The sequence below is a fragment of the Pleurodeles waltl genome, chromosome 2_2 (genome assembly GCF_031143425.1).
Source record: "Pleurodeles waltl isolate 20211129_DDA chromosome 2_2, aPleWal1.hap1.20221129, whole genome shotgun sequence".
Classification (NCBI taxonomy): domain Eukaryota; kingdom Metazoa; phylum Chordata; class Amphibia; order Caudata; family Salamandridae; genus Pleurodeles; species Pleurodeles waltl.
The window spans coordinates 892,936,601-892,959,159 of NC_090439.1; the positions used below are offsets into that span (position 1 = coordinate 892,936,601).

At 47.2% G+C, this 22,559-nt stretch overlaps 1 protein-coding gene across 2 annotated transcripts in view; it reads right to left on the reverse strand.

The window, feature by feature from the left end:
- The window catches only part of AZIN1 (antizyme inhibitor 1), a 483,491-nt gene that overhangs the window by 320,205 nt on the left and 140,727 nt on the right, over positions 1–22,559 (reverse strand). For both annotated transcript variants that reach the window (XM_069220587.1, XM_069220589.1), the window contains exon 5: positions 9,741–9,913. In XM_069220587.1, coding sequence (XP_069076688.1) covers positions 9,741–9,913 — 173 coding nt within the window. The remainder of the gene's footprint in view (positions 1–9,740; positions 9,914–22,559) is intronic.

Here is a 22,559-nt window from a genome sequence, read left to right on the forward strand (position 1 = left end):
GTTCTGCATAAATGCATGCCCTTTGTGCTGATGAAAGGGCCAAGAGAAGCGTTGTTCTCCAGGAGAGGAATTTTAAATGTGCTTTATCGATAGATTGAAACTGAGGAAAGTGTGAGCATGATGAAAGATTAGCACGAAAGGTAAGGTATGTTAGACCAACTTTTGCAAGGTTCAATAAATAAGAGTATCTGACGAGGTGTTAATGTTATTCCATGGAATCCTTTGGTTTTGCACCAAACACAAAAGCCTTTCCATTTGGCTTCGTAAGGTCATGTGGTAGCTAGCGGTCGCACTAGATTGTTACGATAGTGTACTAAGAGATAAGGATGACCATAATCTATCGTCTGGTACCATGCTGCCAGACTCAACAATGTAAGATCTTGGTGTAGAATGTCTATTGTGAAAGGAGAGTAGTTTGGATGCATCTTCATTGGTTTGAAGGACGTGTAGAGAGATTCAGGAGCTTAGTGAACCAGTACTGGCGAGTGTAGGACGTTGGATCAGTTTATAGTGTACACTTATAGTGGGGTAGCTGAGTCGAGCAGCTGAAGCTTATCCAGGAGGAATGTAAATCACTTGCAATACCAAAGTAGTCAAACAGTAACGCACACAAGAAATAACCACACAAGTATTGCAAAAATAAAGGATTCTTTATAACAGCAGTGCTACTAGACTAGCATTGGTATAGCTCCCTTTGGATAGATCTACACACAATTTATACACCAAATAACAAGCAGAAATAGCATTAAATGTGCAGGGCCCTATGGGAGGGACCAAACAATATGCTAAGTAATTTGAACATGAAATAGTGAACCCAACCAAGGTAAGTGTGGTAGTTAGCTAGGGGCTGGTAGATGAAAATACCAGAGGTAAGTGTCCCCCAACGACCAGCTGCAAGGTAGTTTCCCCTCCCAGCCATCCCATTGGCTAACACAGGGAGTCTTGGTTGGAGTTTGTGTGTTTCAGGACCCTTCCCAGTGGACCCAGAGGAAACCAACAGACAAGAAGAAGGTTGGAGAGTGCCCCCACCCAGGGATACCCAGAAGACCGAAGTACCTACACCAGGGGACCCGGATGCAGAGGGGAGAAGGGTCTCTCTGAAGTCAGTGGAAGCCTAGTATTGTCCAGCAGCTGTCACGACCTGTGGACCAGGCCAGTGGAACCGAGGAACGGATTCCTGACATGGAGGACCTGAAAAGGAGGGGCAAAGTCCACCACCCGTGGAGGTTCCTAGGTGGTGAAGGTGGCAATGCTCACCCTCCTAGAGGTAAGGTTCCTGCATGTCGGTGGAGGAAGAAGTCCAGCTGCAGGGCCCAGGAGCTGCAGAAGATCCCTCAACGGTCACCGAATTGCAGGAGGGTCAGTGACCAGCCAGGTCACAAACAAGCACTGGCAAATGCAAGCAGAGCTGAAGATGTATTTGCAGAGTTTTGAGGATCAGCAAGGTCCAGGAGACTCTACCCTTGAGGTGGAGTCAGGTATGGCCCTCAGCATGTGGGAAGGCCAGCAGAAGTCAGAGTCCCCACGAGTGACCCACAGGCTATGGGCACAGGTAGTCACAAGGAGGCCTCAGCAGCACAACAAAACAGAATTCCCACTTCGCAGGAGTTACAGGACAGGGGCTGATCTTTGAGCTGCAGAGTGCTGGAGGCCAGGGCTTCTTGGCACCTGAAGACCTCCTGGGGGAAAAGTCAACAAACCTGGGCAAAAGCAACAGCCATGGTGCACAGGGGTTCTTGGTCCAGTGTCAGGAGCAGGGACCCATAGTCTTCCAAGTTGGTCAGAAGACAAGCAGGACCCAGAGCAGACCACAGATCCATCACCTCTGATGCAAAGCCTTTTGATGTCCATGGGACACCCCACCAGGCGGTCAACTTTGTCTTAAGGTGTCTGTGGATGCAGGGGAGTGAAACCTTCAGTCCAAGGAAGATTCCTTCGTGCTTCCAGGTGCAAATTAAGTCTTTGTGATCCTGGAGGATGCACAGCCTTGGATGCTGCAGGGTTCTTTAAGATCAGGAGAAGAAATGTTGCAATGGAAGCCTTCAGTTTCAAAGCAGACCAGCAACGGTTCCAGAGGCCAGGAGCAGACAATGTCTTGCAGAGAGTTCCTTGTAGAGTCTTGCTCGACATCGGACGATTCACCAGCTGGTGAGCCCCTACGTAACCCTTAAAGGGGGTTGGTCACTCTCAGGTGGGTCACCCCAATCAGAGGGGGGGACAGGGATGTCTTCTACCTGGCATAACCAGTCAGATGCTCCCAAGGGCTTCTGCACCCCTCACTTTCAAGATGGCAGGATCAGGTGTCCACCTGGCAGAGCTCTGCCCACCTCCCTAAGGGGAGGAGCTGAACAGGGGAGTGGTTACTGCCCTTTGTGTAGTTTCATGCCAGAGCAGGAACCAGGGATTCCTGAACTGGTGCAAACCTGATTGTTCAAGGGGGGGGAAACCAACTGTTCCCTTCAAAGCAGTCTGGTGGTGCTCGGAGGCCACTCCACCCCAGCCCTTACACACCTAATACACACAGGAAGGTGGTCACACCTCTCCCTTGCAGGAATGCCTTTGTCTGCCTGAGCCAGGCTGATGAGCAGGAGGGCAAAACAGTGTCTGGGGTCGGCAGCAATGTGGGTTGGCAGCCAGACCCCGTTAGGCTGTGCCGGCGGAACTGGGGAATCCTCTAAGGAACCCCCAGAGTACAGAGGATCATGTAACTAGCACTGGAATCGGTGTAGTTGCATGATTTCAAAAGGTTTGATACCAAACATGCCTAGGTTCAGAGAAGCCATTATCTAGTTGGACTACTCTTGTTGACCAGGGCCCACTACATACCTTAAGATGGCTTCCTCACACTTACAAAGCTCAAGGAATGGAGTCTGGGGTTTGTAGGTGTCTCCCGCTCACGCAAGGGTACCCTCACACTTAGGGACATACACTCTGCCCTTGGGCAGAAGGGACTACCAGAGGGGTGACTTACAGTGTAAGTGCAGAGACCAGAATATAAAGCAAGCCTTCTATCTGTGGTGAAAGGCGTGCATGCACCACTTCATGCAGAATGCTATGGTAGGTCTGCAGACACAGTTTGCATGGGCTCCCATGGGTGGCATAATACATGCTGCAGCCCATGGGGGACCCTGGTGGACCAATGCCCTGGGTAGCCAAGCACCATTTACTAGGGCCTTACATGGGTGCACCAGTGTGCCAATTGTGGGTGTAAAAAGTTTACGAGTAACCAAATTTAGAGGAGAGAGAACAGTCGCTGGGGTCCTGGACAGCAGGATCCCAGTAAACTACAGTCTACTCAAACTGAAACAAATTGTGGGGTCAAATATGCTAGAAAGATGGCACTTTCCTACAACTACCACACTTACCTTGGTTGGGGGTTCACTATTTAACATTCCACTTATCATATGGTATTGCCCCCCCACCCCCAAAATAGGGCCATATATATTTTATGCTATTTCTGCTTGTTATTTTGTTTATATATTGTGTGTAGATATCTCCAAAGGGAGATATATCAAAGTTAGTCTAATAGTTAGTGGTGCAAAAAAAAGAATCCTTTATTTTTGCAACACGTGTGGTTCTTTCTTGTGTGGTAGTTACTGTGACTACTGTGGTATTGCAAGAACTTTACATTCCTCCTGGATAACCTTCAGCTGCTAGCAAAACCTCTCTTGGGGTAGCTGAGGCAATCTGGACACCTAAACACTATCACTAAGGGTTGCCTGGACTAAGTATATGGTGCCACAACATAAGTGTACACCATAAACTGAGCCACCCACCTCTACTTCCCAGCCTTCCATGGAAAAATCTATTGTGGATACTACTCTGCCAAATAAAAGATAGAATGGACGTCCTGTTTTGAGATTCGTAGTGTTTCACCACCATAATAGCACCCGCTGTGACTTTCTTGTGACTTGGACTGTGTCATATGCCATGAAATTTCTCAAGTGATTGCCAGTTTTTGCTGGACATATGCCTTATGATACCAGGCCTAGCAGGGATTGATATGGTCTGACTGTTTACAAGAGAAGGTCTTAGCCATAGAGTTTTTGTAGTCATTTCGTTGAAGGGAAAGTTTTTCCTACTTTGTGTGTTCAGTATTGCTCCCAAGAACTGTAGTTTTGTGAAAGGCTCTGTGGATGACTTCTATATTCTGTTTAAGCACTAGTCTGTGGTAGAATCATACAGGCAATCAAAGCATTTGCCTCTTCCATTGGCTCAGCCTTGACAGGCCAGTCATCCAAGTATGGGTATACTTGGTGACCCTGTCACCAGTGGTAAGCGGGAATCAGAGATAAGAACTTAGGGCCCGATTTAGATCTCGGCGGAAGGATTACTCCTTCGCAAAGGTGACAGATATCGTGTCCTCTGAAATTCAAATACATTGTTTGATGGTATTTAGATTTTCAGGGTACAGGTTATCCATCACCAATGTCATCTCGAGGAGTGTGTGGTTGGATCAGAAACTGATCTCCTTCCTTAGGAACGATGCAATAGTCCTATTCATCTGGACAATCGTTTGGTAATTCAACCTATTCGTACAAGATTTAGTAGGGTGAATCAAAAACCTATTTGTCTCCCATATCCTTAGGAGTTGCCTGGATTTGGTGCAACAGTATCTGGAGGTTGTTCCCTTGAGGGAGACTGGGCAAAGGTGTGTAGGAAGTTGGCTCTGTACAATATATCTCATTTTTATATATAAAAAGAGTCCAGAGATTCCCTTACCAGTGGACAGGGGCCCCCTCTAGCAATACCAAGGTGTTTTTAGGGGGTAGTGTAGTCAGGCACCCTTAAGTTTATCAAAGAGGAGTGTCAGACATCTGCCAATGCACACACAGTCAATACATGAGACAACTCAAAGAGATCCACACCAATTTACAAAAATAACAAGTATCTTTATATAGGTTTATGCACCACAATCAATATGATCATGTAAGTGTGTTTTACAAGACAAATCTTTAACATTTTGAAAAGTAAACACTAAGTGAAATTGTTGGAAGCTGCAGTGTTATCCTATAGAGGAAAAACAGATACGACAAAAGGGTATAGTACAGAGACTTACGTGACCAATCTCTGGGACTCAAGGTAAGTATTGGGCAAGGGTCAGAACCACAGCAACATGTCAAAATGGGAGGCACTTGGGCAGCCGGGTGCAGATGTGTACTGAGGTGTCAGGTGCCCAATGTTAGTCAATGGGGATTGGTCCAGTTGAAAAGAGGCTGCAGGTTTTGACAGCGAGTTCAGTCGAGGAGCACCAACAGGTAGGTTGAAGTATTGAGATGTTCTCTTCTCCACAGGCCTAGGGCAACTGGTGCAGGTATCTGGTTTTCTCAACCGGAAGCACTCGGGGTTGAGGGCGCCTGCGGGCAGAGACTGGAGGCGGCATCAAGGAGTCCACAGTCCAACTTGGGGACCACGTTGGCACCATTGGCCCACTTCAACTCAGGCTAGGCAGCATGGGTGCAGTGGTCCATCCCAGAGTCGGTTTTTGTGGTCCAGAATTCTATTAGGTCTCTTTGGGTGCCTGCAAGATGCAGGGGAGCAGCTCTACTGTTCCATTGGAGTTCCTGGGTCTTTGTTGAAGGCAAGCAGTCCTCCCAGGCTTTTGAAGGCACAGCAGCTTGCAGGATGAGTCGATTTTAGCACATATGGGAAGAAACAGCAGAGAGGCCAGCAGGGCTGGGGGCTGCAGTATTTATTGTGACACCCTCAGGGACCCTCACATAGTAGCATGCATTGTAACACTCATCGGGACACCCTCGCCTAGCACATGCAGACTGCCACTGCAGGCTGCGTGCCTTGGTGCAGCTAAAAGTGAAAAACACAACATGGCACACGGCCTGTGCGCCATGTACCCTAACACTGCATGCAATATATGTAAGTCTCCCCCTACAGCAGGCCTTGCAGCCGTAAGGCAGAGTGTATTATAATACATCTCATATTACATGTTATTATACATGTGAGGACATATCTGCAAGAGCAGATATGACCCTGCTATGTCTTTGTCAATTCTTAAAGTGATCAGGGAAGCCATTTTAAGTGCATGTGCTGGACAATGGTCAATACGGGTTCCCCAGCTACATGGTGGCTTCACTGAAAACAGGGATGTTTGGTATCAAACATCTCGTATTAATAAACCATCACTGATGGCAGTGATGGATTTATTAATACATGCACCCAGAGAGCACCTTAGAGGTGCCCCATGAAAACTTGCCAACTACCAATGTGCGGACTGACTAGTATGAGCCAGGCTACAACCACTCACCCAACAGGATGACCTGGAAATCTGCATTCCAAGGAAGGGGGCTTCAAAGAAGCCCACTGCCCTTAGTATGTAGATCGTGCTCCAATTAAAGGAGAGATGCTGACCTCCCCCCCCCACTGCCCTGGGGCCCATATGGAACCCAGGTAGGCGGGAAATGTAGTATTCAGGGTGGTGGGCCCACCCCTCAGGTCAGTCCCACCCCTAAGATGAGCTGCCTGATGTGGACACATTTAGGAATCTGCCATCTTGGTTTTGGCAGAAACCGGAACTCTGAGACATGGTCATGCCCACTTCCCACAAGAAGTGGGCATATAGGGGGTGTACTGACAGAGGTAAAAAGCCCATAAGCTACCTTGCAACTCCTCTAAACACCGCTAAACTGAGTACCAAGGCAGCAGATTCCTCCTGATCTACGAAGGACGTTTAAGAGCCGCAAAAGCATTTGACCAGGACCCAGCCCTGCGGGCCTGTCTGCTGCTCAACCGAATTTCGCCAAAGTCGTCTTGTCCTGCAGCTGTTGTGCCTCCAAAGCCTGGGAGGCCTGCCTGCTATCAACAAAAGGCCAGGAACTCCTGTGAAGCTGCTTTCCAGCATCTTGCAGGCACCCCAAGAGAACTGTGAGGACTCCTGACTGCTGAAACCTGGTACCTGAAAGCAATACTGCACACATGCCACGCAGCCGAAGGTGAAGTGGACTAACTGTGCCAACGTGGTCCCCCAGCCCTCCAGAGACAAGGCCCACCTTGGACTTGTCCACTGTGGAGTCTCCGACACTGCCTCCAGCCTCTTCTCACAGCACCCCCCCCCCCTTGCCCTGCATCTGCACCTGGCTGCCCCGGTGCCACCCAGTGTGACCTGTTGGTGTGGCCTTGGACCTTGCCCCATATTCACCCTAAGTCCCAGAGACTGATCTAGTAAGTTGCTGTACTATACCTGAATGCAGAACCTGTTTGTCCTCCATAGGAAAACATGGCACTTCTGAAAAATTCACCAAGTGTTGACTTTTGAAAGCTGAAAGTATTTTTCTTGCTAAACATTTACCTGACCGTATTGATTCTGGTGCATAAATATATATAAAGATACTTGTTATTTTTATAAATTGGTTTGGATTTCCTTATTGAGCTGTGCGTCTTATTTACTGACTGTGTGTGTGTATTTACAGATGTATAACACTCTTCTCGGATAAGACTAAGCTTCACGAGCACACTATCCCCTAATAGAGCACCTTGGGACTGCTGGAGCAAGCCCCTGTCCACTAGTAAGGGAATCCCTGAACTCTCTGTATGATATATCACAATTTGATATTTCATATAAATAGCCAGCTTCCTACACCGACCTGTGATGATGGCGCATCGCTTTTGACCGTTCCATGAATAGTAAACAGCAGAGGGCCGCAAACCTCTCAACTGTGACATCGATGTTCTTGACATCAGTGAACGGCACCAATGAGCATAGCGTCAATGTAAAGAAGATTTGCTATCTTTAGATCTTCCCCTGAGGGGGTCCATACCTGATTTTTGACACTTTCGTGCCACATGATGAGGATGATCTTTCCATTCTTTTTCTTTTCTTACTCTCCTCTTCTTCATTCATGTCTTGCTTCAAACCACAAAGTCTGACATTTTCTGACAGAAGTCACATCTTTTTGTTTGGCGCGAAGGTGAACGGCATACCACACAAAATTTATAAACATTAGAACTTGTCTTCTTTCTTCCACAAGATCACCTTTTGGTGAATAGAGAAGAGATTCCGACTAAAAAAATTCCAGTCAGAAATAAACAATGGCGTCACTCAACAAAAGGGATATCAATTTGTTGAGTTGAATATTTTTTTTCTACGAGAGTTGGATAGAAAAAAACAATTTTCAGAGATGCGAAAAGAACAAAAGGTATTTAGGGATCTTGCCTAAAAGACCTGTAAAAATGAATTTACACTGGTAGGCAAACTGCCACTAAAGGTGCATAGTGGGATAGGGTGCTTCTGAGGTTCTTAAAAAGGTACAGGCTTCTTTTTGAGTTCTTATTAGTGGTAGCCTGTCACACTGCATTTTCTCTTCATGCTGTTTGAGCATAGGCAACCTTTTCCATGACAAAAGGCTGTTGCATTTTTTTTTTTTTACATTTCTTCCACACAATTCAGAATGAAATTACATCACTGACAGACTACACTGAAATGTTATGGGAATTATTTTAGTGATGAACATTCTTCAATCTCATATTTCTAAAGTACAAATATATTTTAAAGGTGTTCCGGGTCTGCCCTGGCAGACGGGAATTATTCAACGTTTATGACTATCAATGAAGATCCTAAGATGCAGAATCTGGTTTACAGGGAATTGATCCACCGTCATCTCCAGACCACTCAACAGAAACAAATCCCCAGACCACTCAACAGAAAAAAACAGGTGTACCGGACTGTTACATCCAGAGCAAAACAATAGCCTGCACATAAGCATAATCTTTCTCAAAGCCTTTCAGTGGACACCTATGACCCAAATAGTGTTTTGATCTCTTACAACTAACAACAAACAAAAAAAACCACACAAAATACCATACGCCATAAATTCACTCTACTGTACCCATGAGTGATCAGCTGCAGGAATAAAGTCTTACTATAAAGTCTTGCTATAAAATCTGGAATGAAAGGCTAAAAGCCTGCCACTGCTATATGTCTGGGTACTCTTGGACACACTCTTTGCCAATAGACACAATAATCTATTGAACGTCAGTGAAGTCATGGACCACAACAGTTGGACTCTACTTAGCACCATTTAAGAAAATTCATATAGCAGGTAAATAAAAAAATAAAATGGGATGAAAGGCATGCCAGGTTTTCAGTCCAGGAACCCCAACAGGGTCCTCATTAAGACTAAGGTAATTTCCTCAATTTACATCAAATAGATTTTCAATAATGCAGGGTTCTGAAGAAGCACAGATGACAGTTTCAAGATCAACTGTAATGAAAATTACCACTATCCAGCACATTTACATTTCGATCTAGATTTTTCGGGTTAGATTTTTTTTTTTATCCCCTTTATCTACTGAGGTCTTCTTAACAGGGTGGGTGAACAAGAGGGAAGCCTGTAACTCCAGTTTGATCACCTTCACTGGGGGAGAGCCAGTAGGAAGCACTTCTTTGCCCGGATCCGTAAGCCTAAGTTTCTGCTGAACTCAATCAGTATTTGTAGTCACCAAAGTAAGAGAAACTTCAATAAGCAACATTAAAGGGACTAAAATCCATTAACCATGATCTTCAAATGTTTGATTTCCATGCTAGAACTTGATGACTTGTATGGTCTTACTAACAGTCTATTGCATTTCCAGAGCCAGTCAACCTTTCCACACACGTATAGCACTTGCAAGAAATCACTGATCAGTTAAAATGTTCATTTTCCTTCAACTTAAACATACAATTCAGACTTTGCTAAGGACACTATAATGCATTAAAAATAACAAGTGAATCATTGGGTGATACTTACTTTGCACAAGGATGATTACGTGCAATCTTCCTGAGCTCGCTTTCACTGTCGCAGGTCATGATGTTTACTCCAACTTTTGCTGCATACTTTAACTGGGAGGCTTGCTTACATGGATTTGAATATATAATACTTTCAGGAGATATGCCCAATTCCAGTACCATTGTCATTTCATTCTGTGAAAAAGCAAGTGAACATGAAGTAAATTCATATTATGTGAAATTTATCATTGCAGTACATAGAAGGTTTTACATTTTATTAGAGCTGTGAATCAGACTGTATACTAAAACCAATGTGGTTCTCAATACCTTTCACTAACAATTGTAAATTAGCTTTGACCCCAATATTGCAAGTCACCCGATTCAATTGATCTCTTATTTAGTGGAGCACTCTGAACGTGGGGGGAGCAAAATCAACTGATGCATGGGGATTCCAATACCCCCTAGGGCTCGCTCTTCCTCCATCAAAACTCTAACAATTGCTCAAATTCTGCAGACATGTTCAAAAGCTTATTAAAATAATGTCACTATTGCTGTCACTCGCCTAGTGCAAGTGTGTTTAAGTGTATGAGAGGTCAGTACCTCAAACATTCTCACCGAATAATTACATGTTTTTTCTCTGACCAAACAAGTCATTAGAGTATCTAAAGCAAAGGCTGGGTGGGCGCTGCATCAACAAGACGGTACCCTTTCAATACGTTGTCCTATTATTTTCTCTAGGTTACAAACAACTGGGAATCTGTTTCAACAAACAGTTGTTAGGATAGTAAAGATAGTATACATCCAGCCACACCTCAAAGAAGCTGCATATTGTGGAGGTAAGCTTCAACTTTCATGGATTAAACTTTCAGACAGCATGCAGAGTGGTCCACTTTTCTACCCTACAAATGGCCAACACACATCTATAGGTGCCTTTGATCGTGTTTGAATACATTTAACTATCAATCTATCTATGCCAGATTTGGATATTGGACTGCCTTTGTGAGGAGGTGACAAAGCTACAAAGACTAGTTTTGTTTTCCTAAAGTCTTTAGTTCTATCAATGTAAAACATGAGTGCTCTTTTAAAATCTAGAGTGTGGAGAGCTCTTTCTGCAACAGTGTCAGGTTGTCGAAAGAAGACTGGTAGTTCAATAGACTGATTTATATGAAACTGTAAAAGCATTTCACGGAGGAATTTAGGATTAGTGTTCAGGACTACCTTATCCCTATGAATTTGGAACAAAGGTTCTTCCAAGGTTAGTGCCTGGAGCTCAGTGATGCTATGGCAATTAAGAAAACTACCTTCCAAGAAAGGTATTGAAGAGGACATGAATGAAGAAGCTCACAAGAAGGACCCACGAGCCTGGTAAGCACAATGTTGTGGTTCCACGATAGTGAGGGGGAACCCTAGGCAGAAAAATCCTTTTAAGGGAAGCCTTAAAGATTGAGATTTTGAACAAAGAAATGTTGTCTGTTCTGCAGATATGCAACTATAGCTGCGTGATGTATGTGAACGGAAGTGTATGTTAAATTTGCTTTTTGTAAATGGAGCAGGTAACAATATCTTGAACAGTAGCTTTCATGGGGGTCAATACATTTGGGTTGTCCATTTTGTAGCATAACAAGCTCTAGTTATGGGTCTTCATGCTTCTCTGAGAATGTTCATACATTCCGCAGACAATCTTCGGTAACCAAACTTTGACCTCAGGAGCCATATCGCAAGGTTGACTGACCTGGGGTCTGGATGCCCGATTTGTCCTTGATTCTGAGTAAGAAGGTCCGACTGCTGCAGGGAGCTTTCCATGGAGGGGGACTGAGAGGTCCAGAAGTGTGGTGAACCATGGCTGAGGCACCCAAGTGGGAGCTACAAGGATCATGATAAGTGATGTTTGCCTGATCCTCCGAACCGAAATGGAATGAGGGGGTGAGAGGTGAAAAGGTGGAAGAAAATATCCCTGCCCAGTTCATCAATAGAGAGTTGCCGTTGGATAGAGGGTGTGGGTAACTGGAGGCGAAGCTTGGGCATTTCGCTATTTCTGCTGTGGCGAAAGATCTAAGGAGTTCCCCACTTGGCAAAGTATGGTTGAAGGACTTGTGGGTGGAGCTCCCCCTCATCAACTTGTTGCTACAAAGCCATTGTCCTTCCTTGGGAGATACTGTGCCACTAGATTAATGGGGAGGTGGAGTACCCACTTCCATATCATTTGAGAAAGTCGACTGCCCCCCCCGCCCCTTTTTGCAAATAGTACATGGTTGCCATTTTGTCCATCCAGACTAAGACAACATTGTGAGATTGGTGTTAAAGAAATGCTTTCAGCCCTAAGAATACTGCTTGAAGCCCGCGGTAATTAATGGGGAGGGAATGGGATCCCAGAGGCCCTGTACTTTGAGATCTTGAAGGTGAGCACCCCAGCCGGTCAGTGATTAGTTTGTGGTCAGTTTGACCTGAGGAACAGGGTCTAGAAAAGGCCACCCCTTCACCCGGTTGGTGGTATTCCTACACTGCAGAGAACAGTCAGTGTGGCAGTTAAACAACACTAGATCTTCCAGGTGAGCCTGGGACTGAGATCACCGAAGACACAGATACTGCTGTAGGGGATGCATGTGAAGCCCGACATGGGGAACGATGGCGATGCAAGACGCCATCATCCCAAACAGTTGCATAATGGTCATGATTGGGTAAGTATGATTCTTGTGAAATTGAGGGAGTAGTGTCTGAAAACTATGGACACGAGCAGGGTTGAGGCATGCTAAGTCTAGCCATTCAGGATGGCCCATAGATTAATCTGTACCTGAAGAGGTTGAAGATAGAACTTGGAGAAGTTCAGAGTAAGACCCAGTGTGTGAAGGAGATCAAGTGACAAGTGAGTTTGTTGTTGGCACTGTTGTAAGGTGCTGGCTTTGATGAGTCCGCCGTCAAGGTAGGGAAACATGAATTTTTTGCCTTACGAGGTGTGCAGCAACAACTGCTTAACAGTTTGTGAAGACTCTGGGAGCGGAAGTGACCCTGAAAGGAAGTACCTTGAACTGGTAATGTTTGCCTTCAATAACGGACATCAGGTATTTTCGATGTGCAGGGTGAATGGGAATATGAAAGGAGGCGCCATTTGTAGGAAACCTTTTGCCGGTCAGTGTGTTTATGACTGTTTACTGGGATCCTGCTAACCAGACCCCAGTCACTGTGCTCTCTCCCTCTCAATTTGGTAGCTTTGCACTTCACACCCCCACATTTGGCAGAATGGTGCCCCCACATAAACCCCTAGTATATACACCCAGGTGATTGGGGTTCCCCATGGGCTGCAGCATGTATTATGAGGGTAGGGTGCAAGAATCTGTGTGTGAGGGCACCCCCCCACATGAGCCGAGGTGCCCCCATGAACTACACGTCCATTCTTCTGGACTTCAGAAGTACATGGAAGCCATTTGATCCGTGTATTGGGCACTGGTCACTACCTATATCGAGCTACATAATGGTAACTCCAAAAGGGCATGTTTGGTATCCAACATGTCGGAATTATATCCCAATACTGTTTTCAGTATTGGTTGCATGATTCCATGCACTCTGGAGACTCCTTAGAGGGCCCTCAGCTTTGCTCCTACCAGTCTGCAGGGCTTTCCCAGGCAGCCTGCGCTGCTGCCATCCTACAGACAGGTCTCTGCCTTCCTGCTGCTTGAACAGCTCAAGCCCAAGAAGGCAGAACAAAGGATTTTGTTTGGGAGAGGGAGGCAACACCCTCTCCCTTTGGAAATGGGTATTACATGGTTTGGGATGGGTAACCTCCCGAAGCCATTGGTATGCTTTAAAGGGCAAATGTGGTGCCCTCCTTGCATAAACTGGTTTGCATCAGTCCAGGGATCCCCCTGCCCCGATGCGAAACTGTACAATGGAAAGGGGAGTAACCACTCCCCTGTCCATCACCACCCCAGAGGTGGTGTCCAGAGCTCCTCCAGGTGGCCACTTGATTCTCTCATCTTGAATTCAAGCTTCTTGAGCATCTTGAGCTTCTGAGTGACAAGGTCAGGCAGGAGACGACACAGCCCCCTACTGATATGTGCTCAACCATGATAGGTGACCAATACCCCTTTTATGGCTATTTATGGTCTCCCTCTTGGGTGGGTCCTCAGATTTGACATGCAAGATTCTAGCAGGATTTCTCTGCAACATTTACTTCAACTTCTGGCCACTGGAACGCCAACGGACCCTCCAGGAACCGACAATCTGCATCCATAGTGACGCCTCTGCTCGCAACATTTTTTCCACAGCTCCTTCCAGCAACTGCAACATTTCCTCGGCTGTGCATCCTCCGAGGGCGACACGTCTTCAGTCTGCACGAGAAGCACGAAGGAAACTCTTGGAGTGAAGGAGTCACTCCCGTGCATCCTCAAGCATCAACTGCGACGACAGGCTGCGTGGATCTCCTCTCCTCCAGAGCTGTGTGGATCCTGCATCATGGGTGGTGGTCTTGAGTGGTCTCCTTCGTCCTCTCTACCAGCTATCTAAATTGAGATGGTAAGCCCTTGCCTCGCCACACAGGACAGCACCCCAGTGCACTGTGACTCTTGCAGCTACCAAGGCTTGTTGGCATCTCCTCCAAGGAATTTTCAGGCTCCGTGTAGCCCCCCCAGTCCCCAGCACCATTCGCTGCGACGCTCCACATGCTTCTTCAGCGACGTGGGACTCCTTTCTTGGTGTGCTGTGTGGGCCTCACCTCCATTCCTGTGCTTGCTGCCTGTGGGGGGTTGCCTCCTCTTATTGGGACTCTCCTCACTGCTGAGGCTCACCTGGGACTCCCCTCCGTGAGTCGAGTCCCCCTGGACTTTGCTGTTCTCCACCAACTCTGCATTTCTTCTTCCACAACATTTGCATTTGCCAAAGGCTGGTTGGTGTTTTTTCCACACCACTGACCGACTGCAATCCTTCTTCCGGCGAGTGACGTTGACTGCAACACTTCAGCTGCTCCACTGCGGACTGTCTTCTTCCACCGTCAAACTGGTCCTGCATCCACAGACAGCTGGGTAGTGGCTCCTGCAACCACCGGACTTGGTCCCCTTCCTTTACAGGTCTTCCTCTACCAAGATCCACCTTTGGTTTCTTGCAGTCTTGTATTATCCTCTTCTGAAGTCCATTCTGTGGGTTTAGGGAAAAGGATTCTCCTCGTCAATGGGGGTACTATGGTACTTACCTTTTGGGGTTCCTGATTCCTCCAGCTCCCCTCTACCGATTCCACTTCCTTGGGTAGGGGCCCTGACTTTCACATTCCATTTCCTTAGTATAGGGTTTGGTCCCCCCAGGGCCTTCCTTACTTCAGATTTGCTTTCACTGTTTTCTATTGCCTTTTATGCGAATTCATGACTAATGTACATATAATAGTGTGTTTACTTACCTCCAGTTGGGTTATTGCCTATATAGTATTTTGTTGATTGCGTTACCATAATAAAAGCACCTTTATTTTGAAGCACTGTGTGGTTCTTTGATGCGTAAGTGCTGTGTTACTACAGCGGTATTGCATAAGATTTGCATGTCTCCTAGATAAATCTTGGCTGCTCAACCACAGCTACCTCTAGAGAGCCTGGCTTGCTAGACACGGACTACAACTTACTAATAGGGGATACCTGGTATAAGGTGATAACACCATAGGTGCTCACCACACACCAGGCTAGCTTCCTACATTGGTGGTGCAGCAGTGGGATAAGCAGATGCAATAGTGTAGGAAGTTGGCTCTGTATGCACTATTTCAAAGTAAGGAATAGTATGCACAGAGTCCAAGGGTTCCCCTTAGAGGTAAGATAGTGGCAAAAAGAGATAATTCTAATGCTCTATTTTGTGGTAGTGTGGTCGAGCAGTAGGCTGATCAAAGGAGTAGTGTTAAGCATTTGTTGTACATACACAAGCAATAAATGAGGAACACACACTCAGACAATTCCAGGCCAATGGGTTTTTATATAGAAAAATATATTTCTTAGTTTATTTTAAGAACCACAGGTTCAAATTTTACATGTAATACTTTAAATGAAAGGTATTGCAGGTAGGTACTTTAGGAACTTTGAATAATCACAATAGCATATATACTTTTTACATAAATCACATATAGCTATTTTAAAACTAGACAGTGCAATTTTCACAGTTCCTAGGGGAGGTAAGTATTTGTTCGTTTTTGTAGGTAAGTAAACCACCTACGGGGTTCAAGTTTGGGTCCAAGGTAGCCCACCGTGGAGCAACCCCAAAGTTACCACACCAGCAGCTTCGGGCCGGTCAGGTGCAGAGTTCAAAGTGGTGCCCAAAACGCATAGGCTTCAATGGAGAAGGGGGTGCCCCGGTTCCAGTCTACCAGCAGGTAAGTACCAGTGTCTTCGGAGGGCAGACCAGGGGGGTTTTGTAAGGCACCGGGGGGGAACCAAGTTAGCACAGAAAGTACACCCTCAGCAGCACGGGGGCGGCTGTGTGCAGTGTGCAAACATACGTCGGGTTTCCAATGGAAATCAATGGGAGACCAAGGGGTCTCTTCAGCGATGCAGGCAGGCAAGGGGGGGGCTCCTCGGGGTAGCCACCACCTGGGCAAGGGAGAGGGCCTCCTGGGGGTCACTCCTGCACTGGAGTTCCGATCTTTCAGGTCCTGGGGGCTGCGGGTGCAGAGTCTTTTCCAGGCTTCGGGATCTGGGAGTCAGGCAGTCGCGGTCAGGGGGAGCCTCGGGATTCCCTCTGCAGGCGTCGCTGTGGGGGTTCAGGGGGGGGGGGGGGGGGGGGGGGGAGGGCGCAACTCTGGTTACTCACGGTCTCGTAGTCGCCGGGGAGTCCTCCCTGAAGTGTTTGTTCTCCACAAGTCGAGCCGGGGGCGTCAGGTGCAGAGTAGCAAGTCTCACGCTTCCGGCGGGAAACGCAGTTGTCTTGAAGTTGCTTCTTTGGAAACAAAGTTGCAGTCTTTGGTGAACAGGGCCGCTGTTCTCTGGAGTTTCTTGGTCCTTCTAGAGCAGGGCAGTCCTCGGAGGATTCAGAGGTCGCTGGTCCCTGGGGAGAGCGCCGCTGGAGCAGTTTCTTCAGAAGGGGGGAGACAGGCCGGTAGAGCTGGGGCCAAAGCAGTTGGTGTCTCCGTCTTCTCTGCAGGGTTTTTCAGCTTAGCAGTCCTCTTCTTCTTGGGTTGCAGGAATCTGAGTTCCTAGGTTCAGGGAGCCCCTAAATACTGAATTTAGGGGTGTGTTTAGGTCTGGGAGGGCAGTAGCCAATGGCTACTGTCCTGGAGGGTGGCTACATCCTCTTTGTGCCTCCTCCCTGAGGGGAGGAGGGCACATCCCTAATCCTATTGGGGGAATCCTCCATCTGCAAGATGGAGGATTTCTAGAAGTCAGAGTCACCTCAGCCCAGGACACCTTAGTGGCTGTCCTGACTGGCCAGTGACTCTTCCTTGTTTTTCTCATTATCTCTCCTGGACTTGCCGCCAAAGTGGGGGCTGTGTCCAGAGGGCGGGCATCCCCACTAGCTGGAGTGCCCTGGAGCATTGTAACACAAAGCCTGAGCCTTTGAGGCTCAATGCTAGGTGTTACAGTTCCTGCAGGGGGGGAGGTGTGAAGCACCTCCACCCAGAGCAGGCTTTGTTTCTGTCCTCAGAAAGCACAAAGGCTCTCACCGCATGGGGTCAGAAACTTGTCTCTCAGCAGCAGGCTGGCACAGACCAGTCAGTCCTGCACTGAACAATTGGGTAAAACACAGGGGGCATCTCTAAGATGCCCTCTGTGTGCATTTTTTAATAAATCCAACACTGGCATCAGTGTGGTTTTATTATTCTGAGAAGTTTGATACCAAACTTCCCAGTATTCAGTGTAGCCATTATGGAGCTGTGGAGTTCGTTTTTGACAGACTCCCAGCCCATATACTCTTATGGCTACCCTGCACTTACAATGTCTAAGGTTTTGCTTAGACACTGTGGGGGCATAGTGCTCATGCACTGGTGCCCTCACCTGTGGTATAGTGCACCCTGCCTTAGGGCAGTAAGGCCTGTTAGAGGGGTGACTTACCTATGCCATAGGCAGTGTGAGGTTGGCATGGCACCCTGAGGGGAGTGCCATGTCGACTTAGTCATTTTCTCCCCATCAGCACACACAAGCTGGCAAGCAGTGTGTCTGTGCTGAGTGAGGGGTCCCTAGGGTGGCATAAGACATGCTGCAGCCCTTAGAGACCTTCCCTGGTATCAGGGCCCTTGGTACCAGAGGTACCAGTTACAAGGGACTTAACTGGGTGCCAGGGTTGTGCCAATTGTGGAGACAATGGTACATTTTAGGTGAAAGAACACTGGTGCTGGGGCCTGGTTAGCAAGGTCCCTGCACACTTCTCAGTCAAGTCAGCATTAGTATCAGGCAAAAAGTGGGGGGTAACTGCAACAGGGAGCCATTTCTTTACAACTAGCCTTACCACTATGTCACTAGGAACTTTCCACAGGAAAGACCATTTGTTAACTAGTAGGTACACACTGCACTTCGTGTCAGAGGTCTAGTCTCCTACGTTTGGGTAAGGCAGGGGTCTAGCATAGCCCTTGTTCCAAATTTCTAACTTTTCAAGAGTTGAGGGAGATGTGTGCTGAGAGAAAACTGAAGACTGGGAGAAATCCAAAAGGAGTCTGCTCCTCCAGGCTGACCATGACCAAGTTGGTTGCCAGGAGCAAGACAAAGAAGACTCTGACCACAGCATTAGAGAGAGTAGATTTAGGTACTGAGGAGGGTTCAGACGTACCCAAGGAGGAAGAGAAAGAACCTAGAAACACTTAGTCCTCCTACGAGCATTACTGTCAGTGGGAAGGGGAATCATCTTCAGGTGAAGACTCCCTAGACAGCAAGCTCAGACAACTGAGACTTTAGTTTTAGGCTGCAGCAACAGCTGGCCCTAGATAGTGAGGCCAAGGCAGTAGAGAGACAGGGTATGGGGTTAGCACCCCTGGTGGAAGCAGTTTTAGTTCCAGGGACACGAGGGTCAAGAAGGACTCTTGATTCCAGGGACTTGAACCACGCAGTCCCCAATTACAAAGTGGGTAATAGAGGTACAGAGGGTCCCCCCAAAGACACTGGGCAGCAAGTTTGTGGCTCTCCTTCTCCTACAAGGGTAGGGACAGACTCCTCACTGTCAGAATAAGATGCAGACAATTACACAGTTTTAAAAACAGCACAGTATAGGATCAAATTCAGAGAGCTGGAAAGAGTCCTCCAAAGATTGGGTAGATTTTGTGGACTGTTATGTAAAGGCTCTTTAAGGCTGGTGGTATGGCAGCAAAGTTAGTGATTACCAGGGCTTGTATAACCTGATCCTAAGAGCACATTTTGAATAACTGCATCTGATCAGCTGCCTCAATACCTGGTGGACTCTAATCTGACCTCTCCCCAAGAATTGCGAAAGAAGGAAGAAAAATGGGTCCGCACCAGGGTGAATAGGAAGGCTCACACAGGGGTGACCACAAAAAGAAGGAAGCAGGTAAGCATCAAGAGAAGGGTGGGGACAAAGAAAAATCCAGAGTCTTAATCAGGCCCAGAAAAGTCTTCAGAGGGTAGGAGGAAAACCTCTTCCTTCAATTTTAAAAAGTCTTGGTGCTATGCCTGTAACAACAAAGGAAATAGGCCAGGAGACAGCTCCTGTCCTAAGAAAGGCAACAAGCTTTCCACTACTACTAACCCCACTCCTACTAGTGCCTTTAGCAACAGAAGAAATGGAGGAACTACTAACAGTAGACAGTCCAAGAGTGTATCTAGGCTCACCTTAGGGACTGTAGTGGGGTCCGGGTTGATTAGAGATGCCACTGAAGCAGCACTACTCTATGATGGAGGGGGGGGGGGGGGGGGGGGCAATGATTTTGCCACCCTTGCTGCCTGTCGCCTTAACATGGGTAAGTACAGGCAGCGTCCCTTGATGAATGGTGTTGAGGCTGAGGCCTACAGGGACACAGGTGCCAGTGTCCCTATAGTAACTGAAAAACATGTTTCTCCTGAGCTAAACCTACTTGGTCACACATATCAAGTGACTGATGCTTATAGTAACACTATGTGCCACCCCATGGCAGTTACTCATTTCAGCTGGGGGGCGGGGAAGCATGGGCTAAAAAAGTTGTGGTTTCCTCAGACCTACCTGTAGAGTAACAACGATGTACAACGGCACACCAAAAAGTCCATTAGGTAAGTCCTTTTGTATACTTGTACAGAAACGTACGGCACTGCAATATGGTTCATCAAGAAGGTTTTAATGTGATCGCTTTTGTATATCTCCGATATAGACAACAGCTACTCCATATGAGAAATAGCTCCTTCAAATGAGTACAGCCGACACGTGTTTAGTCAATAAGACTTTCTCAAGGCCAATTCCGTAATCTTAAGCGTCCAGTCAATATACTTCTATGTAGGTTTCCTATGTCCACCAAATAAATTATGATGCCAAATACACATCAACTGCAAAGCCTGTAGTATTCAGTGTGAATACAGGGAGCCCTCAGGAGAGAAGGCAGTACCCACAGGAGTTCCACAGGACAGGGGTCACAGAAGTTGCAGATGGAGCCCACGCAGCACTACAGAAAGGGATCCCACACCGCAGGAGAACTAAGCAGAGGGCTGTGCGTCGCAGGAAAGACTGCTGAGGGCTGGAGATGCACATATCCTGAAGTTCCCTTGAAGGAGATGGAAACAAGCCTTGGCAGCTGCAAGAGACGCGGTGCAAGGGGGAACTGTCCTGCGTGGGAAGGCAAGGGCTTGCCTCCACCAAAGTTGGACAGCTGGCAGAGAGGACCAAGAGGACTACACCGGACCACCACCTGTGATGCAGGATCCACGTGGCTCAGGATGAGAGGAGATTCACACAGCCTGTCGAAGTTGCAGTGGGTGCCTGCGGATGCAGGGGAGTAACTCCTTCACTCCACAGGAGATTCATTCTCGTGCAGACTGAAGATTGCCATCCTCAGAGGATGCACAGCCGGGGAAATGTTGCAGAAGCTTGAAGGAGCCATGTAAACAATGTTTCAAGAAGAGTCTTCGTGGACGCAGACTGTCGGTTCCTCAAGGCTTCCCGGATAACCACAGAAGGCTGGTAGGCGCAATGCTGGGGGTCCTCTAAGGAGCCCCCAAGTGTGTCAGGAATCCTATTTTCAGTACTGACAACAGTACTGGGGTACGATTCTGAAATCTTTGATACCAAACATGCCTAGGTTCGAAGTTACCATTATGTAGCTGGACATAGGTAGTGACCAATGTCCAGTACACGGGTAAAATGGCTTCCCTGTAATCACGAAGTCCAGAAGAATGGAGCTGGAATTCTTGGGGGCACCTCTGCTCATACAGGAGTTCCCTCACACACAGGTACTTGCATCCTGCCCTTTGGACTAGAAGTGCCTGCCGTAGGGTGACTGACCTGGTGCAGTGACCTATAGTGGAAAGGGTGCATGCACCCTTTCACGCAGGCTACAATGACAGGCCTGCAGATACATATTACATGGGTTCCATGGGTGGCATAATACATGCAGCAGCCCACGGGAAATCCTTGGTGCCCCAATTCCCTGGGTACCATATACTAGGACTTATATGGGGGCACCAGTATGGCAAATGTGGGGGTACCAAGCAACCAAATTTAGAGGGAGGGAGCACAGGCACTGGGGTCCTGGATTGAGCCCAGTGAACACGGTTAAAACAGTGACAGCAGGCAAAAAGTGGGGGTAGCCATGCCAAAAAAGGGGGTACTTTCCTGCATCCCCCTCCAAAGCCAGATGAGTCGTGATTGAAATATCTGGAGAGTCCATCTGCATTAAAGTGGTTACTCACAGGTCTATGTTCCACTATATAGACCATTCCCTGTAGGGATATGGACCACCTTAAAAGTTTGGGATTTTCATCCTTCATTTGTTTTAGCCATAGAAGGGGCTTCTGGTCTGTTTGAACAAGGAAGTGAGTGCCAAACAGGTATGGCCTCAGCTTCTTCAAAGCCCAAACCATAGCAAAGGGATCCTTTTCTATGGCGACCAATGCTTTAACCTGGGGGTCTACCTTCTGTTTATAAAAGTTACAGGTTGATCCGGTCACTCTGTATTAAGTTGTGATAATACTGCCCCAACCCCTACCTCAGAAGATCTGTCTGTACTAATAATTACTTGGAGTAGTCAGAGCTTATTGGAATAGGAGCAGAGCATATGGCTTGCTTGAGGTCCTCAAAACCTTTTTGGCAGCTGGCTGGCCATAAAACTTTCTTTGTCATCCTTTTGGAGGTAAGGCCATTAACAGGGGCTACAATGGAGCCATAGTTCTTAATGAACCTCCTGTAGTACCCAGTGAGGCCTAAAAAAGTTCTAACCTAGGGAAGTATAATATGGGCAGTCGAATCAAAGATAGTTTGGATTTTCCTCTGGAGTGGCTGAATCTGTCCTTCACCTACCAAGGCCTCCAAAACATTCCACAGGTGGGCCAGATGATCCTCTCAGGTGGAGACAAAGACATCTATATAATCATAAGCTGCACTGTAGTCTTCCAATCCTTGGAGAACTGTTTTCACCAGCCTTTGGACTGTGGCAGGTGCATTTTTCAGCCAAAGGGCATCACAGTAGAGTGATACTGCCCATCAATGGTAGAAAATGCCGTTTTAGGTTTAGCATCCTTTGATAACTTGATCTGCCAATAGCCAACAGTCAGATCCAAAGTGCTTAAATACTTGGCAGATGCCAGTGTATCTATAAGCTTATCTGCCCTAGGGATAGGATGAGCAACTGTTTTTTGAAACAGTGTTGAGACCCCTTGTAGTCTACACAAAACCATCTCCCTTTTTCAATTCAGGGAGTAGGGTTTTGGGACAAGTACTACAGGACAACCCCCAAGGGCTGTCCGAGGGCTCTATG